Source organism: Maniola jurtina, chromosome 10, assembly GCF_905333055.1.
Source record: "Maniola jurtina chromosome 10, ilManJurt1.1, whole genome shotgun sequence".
Classification (NCBI taxonomy): domain Eukaryota; kingdom Metazoa; phylum Arthropoda; class Insecta; order Lepidoptera; family Nymphalidae; genus Maniola; species Maniola jurtina.
Window position 1 is genome coordinate 11,650,910 of NC_060038.1, and position 12,185 is coordinate 11,663,094.

General features: G+C 37.9%; 1 protein-coding gene across 14 annotated transcripts in view; it reads right to left on the minus strand.

Moving 5' to 3' along the window:
* Positions 1–432: 432 nt before the first annotated feature.
* The window catches only part of LOC123868868 (dual specificity protein kinase CLK2), a 53,986-nt gene continuing 42,233 nt past the window's right edge, over positions 433–12,185 (minus strand). For 3 of the 14 annotated variants that reach the window (XM_045911522.1, XM_045911509.1, XM_045911518.1), the window contains 11 exons: positions 11,860–11,926; positions 11,270–11,383; positions 8,923–9,036; positions 6,683–6,782; positions 5,611–5,790; positions 5,028–5,157; positions 4,302–4,446; positions 3,675–3,780; positions 2,817–2,964; positions 2,417–2,434; positions 433–753 (listed from right to left, as the gene is read on the minus strand). In XM_045911522.1, coding sequence (XP_045767478.1) covers positions 683–753; positions 2,417–2,434; positions 2,817–2,964; positions 3,675–3,780; positions 4,302–4,446; positions 5,028–5,157; positions 5,611–5,790; positions 6,683–6,782; positions 8,923–9,036; positions 11,270–11,383; positions 11,860–11,926 — 1,193 coding nt within the window. In that variant the 3' untranslated portion in view covers positions 433–682. Of the gene's footprint in view, positions 754–1,628; positions 1,660–2,416; positions 2,435–2,816; positions 2,965–3,674; positions 3,781–4,301; positions 4,447–5,027; positions 5,158–5,610; positions 5,791–6,682; positions 6,783–8,922; positions 9,037–11,269; positions 11,384–11,859; positions 11,927–12,185 lie in introns of all 14 variants that reach the window. The other 11 variants (XM_045911523.1, XM_045911516.1, XM_045911521.1 and 8 more) reach the window with 8 other exon arrangements.

Below are 12,185 nucleotides of genomic sequence, written 5' to 3' on the forward strand. Positions count from 1 at the left end.
TTAGTGATTTAGTATTTTTCAAACTCGCATATGTATGCAGGCAAAACTCGGGTCTATGCCCCACCTACGAAGCGGCATTGACTGGCCTATTTACGGAACGTTCGTTGACCTCTAGCGTCAGTCGACGTTTTATTTGCAATATATTGAGAACTTTTAAAAATACAGGTTTTTTTTTAAAAACAAGCACAGAAAAGAAATGCAGACCTTATTGCATCAAATTAAGATCTTATACACAAGATCAGCAGACTCGCTCTATCTCGCGTATAAAAAAACATGGTGCATAGGCAACAACTAGTTGATACGCGCGGTTTTATTGGCCGAGATACTTTCGCGCCATTCAAAAATTAGATGATTTCTGTGCAGGTACATCGCCGTAACTTATAAAAGTGCTGGTATACTATATGGAACCCAAAAATAAAAGAGGAGAAAGATTTTTTTCACAGACCAACAGTCTTTATTCAAGTAATTAATTAAGTTTATTTTATAAATACAAATTGAGAAGTACCGATTCACAACAAAATAAATCTATATTACGCAGTTCAAATCATATTATCACTTATCACTTCATAACAAATGTACATGTATGTATAGTGGAGCCAGTCGCGGTCGCGGTCCGGGCCGGTCACGGTCCGGGCCGGTCCAGGCCGGGCGGGAGCGGAGCGGAGCGGGCGGGCGCGGCGCCTCACCTACTCAGCGAGTGCGAGCGCTCCCGCGAGCCGGAACTCTCACCGTTGCAGCGCGTGCGGTCACTGCCTGCACAACAATACACCAATATATTAATACAACTTTTCTAAATAGACAACGGAAATGATATCCTTCTCAATCATTTTCTAATTTATAGAAACTACTGACGATCCCCACGTTATTTATTCTACATTTGAAAATTTTACATGTCAAAATCGAATCTTTGAAAAGAGCAACTGCCGAGTTTCTAGTTGGTTCTCGGGCATTCCGAAGTCTAAACCAGCGGTAGATGCATTTGACGATTTAAAAAAACGTTTTTTTATCACCTAATTTTTTAAAGGAATTCATTAATCGAGACAAGATGGGGCAATAGAAAATCTACTCCTATTTGCATAATAAAATTCTAAATTCGATTTTACTCGAATGACATGAAAATTCACCTCAAACTTTTATGTGAACGTCAATCAAAATCAGTCTTATTAACAGAAATAGACTAGTTGTACAGAACTGAGGTACTCGTAAGTCATCCGCTTCCTAAACTTTAGCAAATAATTGTAAGCTAGCTAAGAAATAATACAATTGTACAAATGAGAATCAAATAGAATGTAGTATGATGAACTAAATGAATGAATTGATGAACAAATATGTAATATGAGTGTGACAATGACTACATGCTTTAATTTTATCCAATGTTTCAAACTTTAGATTTAGTAAATGCAGTCTCATTCCAACAATGTTACACTCAACAGCACGGTCATCTTCAGTGACAAAAACACATGGTTAAGAATTTTGATGAACACTGTTATATGTATAAGTATTTTCAAGCGAAGTTTTATATTCACACTGACAGTAAAGAAATATCAATCAACATGTTGCACCATGTGTTTTGAAGGGAAATTAATATAAAAGATGATAAAGCTCTATCAAGGTAAAACAGGCCTGACCTAAGGAACGACGGCCTTGTATACTGGAATCCTATAACAAACAATCTTCATCACACATTGGCGAGTACGAAATATGTACCATAATTTGTTTTATAGCAACATATTTTCGAATACAAGACTCATTGGCTAGCAAGCGCTGGTCAATTCTAAATTCTAAAGCTTAGAGCATCGGCGCAAGGATGCCTGTCTGTCGGTATTTTACAGGATATACTTCGGAGAGTGAGCTAAGAAACTATTTGATCTAGTTGCATCCTCACTATTTTACTATCGGACCGCGACGCATCGTAAAGGTCTGCACCTTCTACATGGTCAAAATTCCACAGACTCATACGAAGCGATTTGCTTCCTCGTTTCTATTACGTTCTGCTAGAATATGGAATGCCCTACAGGCTTCCGTTTTCCTCGCTAATTACAATTGAATTCAAAAGAAGAGTGAATAGGCACCCTCTAGACAACCGCCTTGGGCTGCATTGTCACTTACTTTTTTGTGATGGCAGTCAAGTGCTTGCTTATTTAGTTGAAAAAACGAAGTTTCATAAATAAATGTATAATTTTGAGGGTATATTGATCTATCATGTATCAAAATAATCCATAGAATGTTAAGGAACTATGCACTATCGAAGTAACTAATGATTGAACTATGTTATGAATACATCCATCCACAAATATTTTTAAAATACTACTTTTTATATCGAAGTTACTAAATGAAAATGTCTTCGCTTTGGCTAAAATGGTTCATCATGAAACAAATTCTGGTGACTTTTCACACATGACCTTTTAACTTTTACCTGTTTCCTCAACGGGCGCTACAATTGAACAAATCTTGTTAAGTTTTTTGCTTCATAGTTCAAACTCAATTTGTAAATCATCATATTATGCTTGTTTATCAGTCTAACTAGATATTTGGGTATTGCCCTAAACGTGTCATTATTACTTAGTATGTTTTAAGGCCGTCACAGATTATATTAAACCAATACTTCTCAACTCCACTGCTTTCCACTCTCGGCATCAACGGGCCATCAATTCAGTCTCCACAAGTTGGAGAGTGTCGTCGACTCTTCATCAACTAGTATTTAACTCCATCAGAGGAGTTGGACTTGGCGTGGAGTCGTACTCCAGCATGCGCGTGATCGGTATTGCCCTGCAGGTGCCTCTGCAAAGATAGCGATATAGGAGTGTGTGGCTCACCTAGCCTCTGGTGCGCGGGCAGCTTGGTGAAGAAGGGGTGCTTCAGCGCGTCGCGCAGCGTGATGCGCTGCGTGGGGTCGTACTCCAGCATGCGCGCTATCAGGTCGAACAGCTGCCGGTGTTCTTCGCTGTTGCCTTGCAGGTACCTCTGGAAGTATAAGGGTATTCATAAGTGCTGGTCCACGTTATTTGTGGGCTTACTGAGGACGCAGTGGCGACAATTTCAAACGTCTTGTTACACCTGTGTTATCACGTACAGATTGCGAATTGAAATCGCTAGTTTTCTATACAAAGTTGTAGCATCCAAGGCCAGGGACACATCTAGCGGACACACACGGAACTTCGCTGTAATGAGAAGTTGACATATTACGGGCATGCCATATGTGCGCTAACGAAACGCCAAGTATTTCGGCACGCAAACCTAGCCTTAAAATATTACGGGCATGCTATATCTACGCGAACAAATCGCCAAAAACTATTTCGGCACGCACCCCTGACCTCGGACTATTACGAAAATGCCATATCTGCGCGAACAAACATCCATCCCATCATACGCAGGTACAAATCTAGGGGCATTGGTCAAATATAGTACCTATATCTGATTGCTGCTCGTCAATCTAACTCCAGACTTTATACTATACCTAGTTAAATTTATGTATAAGGCCTCATTCGCACGAGAGCTTTTTTTGACGTCCGTTAAAAAAGCGTTAAAAAATAGAACAAATGCATTCCCAAGTATCTGTTCACACGTCAACGCTGCTTTAAGCGCACTTTGTATTGTCAGCGCAACGCCGGGTTTTAACGCAACGCTTTTTTAACGCTCGTGCGAATTAGGGCTTATGGTATAACAGCACTTACCGATAATGGTTTACAATTTTCTCTGACGTATCGGCCAGCTGACGATTTCTCGTCCCAGTCTAATTTGCTATGATAGAAATACTTTGTTCTTGTTTTTCTTGCCATTCTGAAATTAAATTTAAAAAAACTTAAATACCTAGAAACAATTGATTGACAACTTTATGACGTACTATTATTGTTGAAAGAGTCACAGAATCAGTGGTATAGGTTTATAGTGATAAAAATTGAAATTGAGGATTTGAAAACTTTTACACATTAACATTACACGAATACTTAGTCAGTCATCGTCATCGAATAACGCCATCTACCGTGATCTCAAGACGAACACCGTGGAGAAGATCCGTATTCCGTTATACTCGCGTGGCGTTGGCTCGCGCGTGTCGATAACGGACAAAACGAACATAAGCGTGGACGCTATAGCTCCGCTGTCCGATATAACCGTTCGGGCGTCTACTGCCTCGAGTCTATCACCTGCAGTGAAGTGCTAACTGGATTGATACCAAATGCAGAATCTCTAAGCCACGGAGGCGGGGTCAAATACCAATCAAGCCATTGACGCGGGGCTTAATCTGGTGAAATATTGGTTAAGCTCTGCTGCATGATGTTAGCACACGGCGTGCCACTCACCTGCAGGGTATGGGCCCCAAGATGCGCTCCATCATGGCGAGGTGCTCGCGGTTGTCGTGCGTTTGGAACAGCGTGTTGCCCTGCTGCAGCTCGAACATGATGCAACCGATGGACCATACGTCGCACGGCTGCGACCATCCCAACTCTGGAATACAAATGCAACCAATTAATACGAAAAAATAACCAACGTAAAAGAACCAGGGTAAAAAAAAAAACAAACTTTGTCTTAGTAATGGACCATTGTATCGATATTAGTTATTTATGCTACAAGTGCATGCATGTTGACAACTAGTTTTATATTAGATGTGCCAAATTAATACCCGAGCCGAAGGCGAGGCTATTAAATAGCGCCGAGTGCTATTTAATAACCTATAGCTAATTAGCATGTGATTTGCGAATACACAACACAAAACTGATAAATTAAATCCAGATATCTTTGTTTCATCAGATGACCTTGGTGTTTTAAAGTAAATAAAAAATGTATTGTAAAAATTATGTTATAAATGTATTTTGCATCGTCATACTACTGGTGGACTGGGCTGACTATTACTGCCCTTTATAAATGTTAACAGCACAGTTTTCACCGGTTTATTTTACACATCTCGTTATGTTACCAAAATTATAAACGTTTGTGAGTGAAGATAACGGGAGGTATTAAACCGTGCTTGCAACTTGTAAATAAAGCTAATAACAATAGGGCTAAGTGGTGATGGCAAACTATCTCACCTAATATAACCTCAGGCGCTCTGTAATGCCTCGTGGAGACGATTGTGCTGTGGTGCTCGTGGTCGAAGGTCGCGCTGCCGAAGTCGATGAGACGAACGTCACTGCGTTTAACGCGCCGCATTTCATGCTTCTGTAGACAGTAGAAAATTACATTATTATAAGAAATCAATATCTGAAACATAGAAACACTCAATGCTTTAATTCGATTGAGTTATTGACTGATCCAATTTTGGTTATCATCAATTTTTAAAAGAACTGTCTCAATCACAACATTTTACCACATTCTAATTAAGCTGTGTTAAAATTTGTTTTACTACTTTGATTTTTAGCTCACACAATAAAAAAGCATGACAGGTGTGTAAGTTTAAGATGTTTTTAATGAATTAACTGATGCTACATGATTTCGCTCGGATGAAATTCGTAATTATCCTTTCGTAGTGAGGGTTCTCTATGTTATAGCAAAAACTCATATGCAAAAATATCAAGTAGTTAGACCCAGCGCAGCGCTTTGCTGTATATTGATTATGTCAGTCAGTCAAGTTCTCCTTTTGTATATTTTCTTCTATACAGATAGATAACATACCTTCTTAAAACTATTATATACACTGACGACCTCGTAGTCGCTGTCCACAAACAGAATGTTCTCGGGCTTGAGGTCGGTGTGCGTGAGTTTGTTGTCGTGCAGGAACAGCACGCTGTACACGAGCTGGTACGCGATGTGCCGCACTTGCTCCAGCGGGTAAGGTTGGTAGTTGTTGTCTTTCTGCAATTGCAACAAATCGAACCTTGATACCATAATCCATTATAGTATATACAGGATGTAGCCAGAACGCTAGCAAAAACGAATACAGGTGATAGTACTGATGGATAAGATACCATAAACAAACTACGAAAAAATTTGTATTTTTGAAAGTTCACAATATATTGCAAATGAAACATGTGACTGACGCTAGCGGTCAACGAACGTTTCATAAATAGGTCACTCAAAGTCAATGCCGCGTCGTAGGTGGGGCATTGACTCGAGTTTTGGACGCTATACAATGCGGGTATGAAAAATACTAAATAACTAAAACTACAAGATAAGTCAAATGGTTATTGGCATTGGATTGTGTCAAGGTAGTATAATAATAAGTTAATAACGCAAAGTTTCTGCTAGCGTTCTGGTAATCCTCTGTATTAAAGAAATTCATTTAGATACACAGTTTCACTGTGACAGCTTGCTTGATACAGTTGACGTAAAAATCAACCCGCACCTACCCCCTGAGCCGTCCCAATCAAGCAGTACACTTTATAGTATATTTCGTTGTTATCATTCATTTAAAGATTAGATTATACAGTTCTACATCAATAAGAATATTAAGAAACAGTACTCTCCATTGTTTATAAAATCTGTGACAATGGTGCTTAGTTCAATTATAGAGAATAAGACTCAACTGGCAGGTTTAAAAATTTCTTATCACAATAATTTTCCCTGAAGAAAAGATTAGCATTACTTTTTAATCTGTCAACTGAGTCTTGGAGATTGCGTACACACAAATGAGCACTAATGTACTCACAGGGCTAGGCCTGGTCAGCATGCGCGCAAGACTTCTATGAAATCATACTTCAATTAATGGGAAAGTAAAATCTAATTATAGAAATGTTCCAAAACGTACGTTACTCACCAGGAAGTCAAATACACTTTGTCCAAGCATCTCAAATGCAATACACATGTGCCCGTGGTACTCGAACCAGTCTAACATCTTAACACATAAACTGAAAATAAACAGAACAACATCATTAGTTTTATGTGCCGATTCCTAAGAGTTAGTCAATGTGGATTTAGATTTTGAAAATAGCATGGGAACTTTTTGATTTCCGGGTTAATAAATATTCTATGTAATCTCCAGGATGCAAAACTACCTCCAGATGTCAGTCTGGTTCAGTGAGAAAGTAACGAACAGACAGACAGAGTTACTTTTACATTTATAATATTTGTATTGCTCTCCTTGAAATGTTCCTTTCTCCACATAGAGTATTTTATTCTGCTTAGCCAATCAGGCATATTTCATTACCCCGCCCGTTCCTTTCAATTTTGTGCGAGTCGAGTCTCCAACCCGACCATCCGATGAGAACCTTCGCTTCTATAATAATAATTATTGAATCAGCCGCTAATCATAACTCAAATATATCCGTCTATTTTCAGACTATAACAAGAATAGAACGTTTCTACTTGTTTTTTAAGAACAGGGCCGGACATCGACATTAGTCAGTAAGACAGCCAGTAATTGAGCGAGGAAATGTCTTTTTGCACGTATTGATAAAGAATGAAAGATAAAAAGAGTGCCAGTTATCGGGGCGTTCGGCTTTCGGTAGGTATTTTAGTGTTTTGGTTGACATCGGTCCGTTTTTCTGGCGGCGGGCCAGCGGAGCGGCGCGCGGCGGCCGTCGTGGCGTATAGCGGAGCAAGGTCAGATATTGCCACTAGCGTCAGCCCTGACGTCTTCTGTCCTCACGGAATTATCAATGCGCATTACTTTTGTGTACCAACAAGTAAAATATCCAGGACTACCCAGAACAGCGGAGTGACAGGCCTTCTGTTCGGGAGGTCGATCCTGGGTACGCACCTCTATCTTCTAAGAGTTACGTGCGTTGTAAGCAATTAAATATCACTTGCTTTAATGGCGAAGGAAAGCCAGCCCTGCATACCTGAGAGTTCTCTATAATGTTCTCAAAGGTGAGTGAAGTCTGCCAATCGCACTGGGGGGCTATGGCCTAAACCTTTCTGATGCTGAGGGGAGACCAGTGCTCAATATTGGGCAATCGGTTGATGCTACCCTATTGTAAGCACATTTTTTAGATAACGGTCAAGCGCAAAATTTTCATCAATAAAAAATACTGACTTCCGCTAATATTAACACTGATATTGTAATCGTAAGTGTCCATATATCTGCTTGTTACTCTTACGGCTAAGCCGCTTAATCGATGTGGATAAATGTTGGCACAGAGTTAGTTTATGTTACGGGTTACTCTGTAGACGGACATAGGATACTTATTGCCTTACTATAGTATAGTCTCACGAGGAAGCCGGAAATCCATGGGGATGAAGTTTGGGAAACAATTTGTGTTAAGCATTATAATTCTTCAAATGATGTTTCCATTCAAGTTTGCAGTTAGTATATATTTTTTGTGCACTTTTGCACAAAGTGTCCGTGAAACTATATAATATTGATTATGTTAAAAACCCGGTCAAGTGCGAGTCGGACTCGAGCACCGAGGGTTCCGTACTTGGGTATTTTTTCCGACATTTTGCACGATAAATCAAAAACTATTATGCATAAAAATGAATAAAAATCTGTTTTAGAATGTACAGGTAAAGCCTTTTCAAATGGTACCCCACTTGGTATAGTTATCTTACTTTAAAAATTTAAACACATTTTGATTTTTTTTTAAATGATGTAACCACAAATTCACGGTTTTCGGATTTATTCCTTTATACTTGTGCTATAAGACCTACCTACCTGCCAAATTTCATTATTCTAGGTCAACAGGAAGTATCCTATAGGTTTTCTTGATAGACACGACGGACGGACGGACAGACGAACAGATAGACAGACAACAAAGTGATCCTATAAGGGTTCCGTTTTTCCTTTTGAGGTATGGAACCCTAAAAATGAATAAAAATCATGATTTTTTAAATTATTCTCTTTAGTAATGAATCCTAGCCCCATAAACTACCGTTGTACAAAACATCACATCATTTTATAATAACAGTCCAAGACCCTATTGCCACGCGTCGTGAGCGTTTTCATAAGAGCCATAACACCTTGCAGTTACCATAACACGTTGTGAGCTGTTTTCAAAGATCGTTTTCGGTCTTTGAGTGTAGAATGTAAGATATATAAAATATACTCACTTTTTACAATCAGGGTCAATGTCAGCTAACTTTTCTAAAACATTAATTTCTAATTTTGCAGCCTCTCTGTACTTCTCAACGTTTTTAATTATCTTCAGAGCCATCCTGTGCTCCCTGAAAACACACAAATTATTCAATTAGTATCGGAATGTTGACGATAATTTACTACACAAAAAATACTGTTGTTAAAATCATGTTTTTCTCTGGTGGAAACAGTTTGAAAAATAATGAAAGAATAATTAAATTGTCAGTTTCAGTTATTTATGTACAAAGAAATACTACTGTTAATTTTATATAATATTTTCTTTCCTTTAAAAATATTTTATGAATAACAACATATTTATATTCATTTATTATTTAAGTGTAGATTAGTAAGCATATCAATGATTTTTATAATATGATAGACATAAGGTATGGTATTTCTTGAGTGTTTTCATCTGTAATATTAAATCCAATAGATTGAATAATAACACTACAAACACTAAATCTTGTTTTTTTTTTAAAAAACGATGTTAGTAAAATTATATCAAACGTTTATGACGTCACATCTGTGTATTTCATACAAACTCCCTTACTAAGCAAGCGTTTTGTCGTTTGATAAAAAGTAGCTGATTTGACTAGTAGTCATCATCCCTGTTCTTCAGGTGTAAATCTCATGTTATCCTATTCCGCAGGGAGTGTAATGAAAGAGATACTGATACATTCAGAAATGTCATTTTAGTTTAGTTTACAGATTGTGTACTAGCCATAATGTATGTATAATAGGTACTTCTAACGTTTCGAATATAAATCTAATCGTTAACTAATTCGACGGTATTTGACAATAAAGACTGGGAGCAAAATGAATGGCGGTAGACGAGGAGGTAGCTAATATAAACAAATCAAAATAGAAATCTATTAATCGATCCGGAATGTTATGCCAAACATTGCAGGGACTTTATATTATTATATGCTTAAGGCGTATTGATTCGTATAAATTACTCAATTAATTCAATACGAATAAATTAATCAAAATTAAAAAAGTAATACGTGAATGGAAATCAAAATTTGCAAGATGCCTTTTCAATACTGAAAATGCGTGCCAACTGCCAGAGATCTATGTCTCAATAAACATGTAATTTAGCTGTCTGTACACAATAATAACTGTACATATCTATCATAGAGATTTAGGGTAAGCCCGCACTGCGAAATTCCAGCGCGCGATTTTTCCCGCAAAATTCTGTGACATATTAAACGGAAACCTCACAAACTTAATTTCTATGTCACGGAGTTTCGCGGGAAAATCGCGTCGTGAAATTTCACAGTGCGGACAAGTGTTTTAAGCTGAGATCTATAGAGCGTACTTTCACTTTGCTTAGACTTCGGTTAAAACGAGATAGATATATGTCGGCGATGTAACGCTGGCTCGTTTTAACAGTCTGAGCAAAGTCAAAGTACGCTCTATAGATCTCGACCTAAGACATCATTTCGGTTCGGTCAATTCGGTTGGTCACCAAAGTTACCCAATAAACAAATTAGGAATTTGAATTGATTTCAAACCGCGTCCACTATTAATTTTATTCTTAGTTAATCTACATTTCTTTGGCAAATTTTTACCCGACTGCAACAAAGCCAAAAGGAAGGGTTATGATTTTAGCAGTCTATGTATGTATGTCTGTACGCATGTTCGTATGTATGTTTGTATGCAGATTCTGTGGTTCCACCGTAGCGCCTAAATACTGGGCCGATTTTGATAAATGAGGTGTCAATTGATTCGTTGTAAAGGTCCGGGTGACATAGGCTATATTTTATACGCAAAAAAATTGAGCTAACGGATCAAAAAAAGTGGAGGTCTCCAAATTTTTTTTTTGCTATTGTATCGAGTTGGATGTCAAATGAATGAGGAGAAAATTCTGAGCTCATAAATATAAATGTACAAACAACATTAAAATATACCAAGCGACAGAAAAATAATTTTACTCTAATATTTCAATTATTTTGCGTTTATTAAGTCGATCGCAGTCGGGTTTTAGTTTTCAACTTTATCTTGTTAGTACTGAAAAAATATTGTCCACGGTTCTTCCGGCAACCTAAAGCTTCATTTACGCTAGAGCAACATGTTGCAAGAGTCGTAGGCAGACTGTCGTACCGTAATAAGCAAAATCTACAACACGAAGTTTTCTCGGTATGATAAAATAGACTGCCGCATGTTGCTTAAGGCTGCAAAATTAATGCCACATTGTCGCATGTTGTTGCTTCAGTGTAAAACAGACTTAATGTGCGATCAGCATTAAACTATCGTGCGTCAATTTGTAATGAATCTATCGCCAGATTCAAAATGTTAACTGTAAAGAAGCTATAGGCCTACCGTTTGAATGAGAAGGTTTCTGAGGTAGATGCGGGTTGTGGAACAGGTGACGATTGATGTGACAGTGAAGGCTCTAGTACACATTGGCCCAACGCGTTCGGTGAGTGCACTCGTCTAAAAATAAGGACGATTTTTACACAAAGATGAATGGAGATATTCTGTATCAGCCATTCAAAAGGGTGGACGTGGAGAAACGTTTGCAGCCACGACAATTTATTTATATACAGCACGTACCAATTTTTATTGCTATGTGAATTAAAAAAAAGAATTCTAAAAGTTTGAATAATATTGTCATTGGGTCGTTGTACATAACTGGTCTTCTTCACTCAATAAGTTAATCATTATGTGTGAGTCAATTGGTGAATATGTAAAAGCTGTTTACGAATTGCTCCAAGATCCTTTGTTGTGTGGAAAAAACCGACACACTGTTGTAGGCTAAGTGGTCAATGTGTACCTATTAGATGTTAAGTCGCAGTCACCCTTCCGCACCGCGCAACTATCTCACGAACCGTTTAAGTTGAACGGTAGACCTACGAAATTCTTTAAAATTAAATGGTTAAGTATGCAAGAAAAAAAAACTTGTAACTTACATTTCTAAATCCTTCACCTCGACCACCTTGCCGAAGGTGCCTTCACCGAGAGTCTCGATGATTTTGTCTGCAAGAAACCAAGGTACAACGATTACTTCACTGCACACTCGACAAAGTCATGCTGGAATCTCGCATTGGTTTTACAATCTTTATCATAAGATTGCCGCTTGATATACTTAATTAATTAAATTGAAAAACATTTAACTCAAAGAACCAATATATCACTAGCTGTCATAGAATAAAACCAACGGTCCGTATCGCCAACATGACTTTTAATTACTAGAGAGTTAAAGATGTCGCTGTTATTTGAAATGAAAATAATAAAA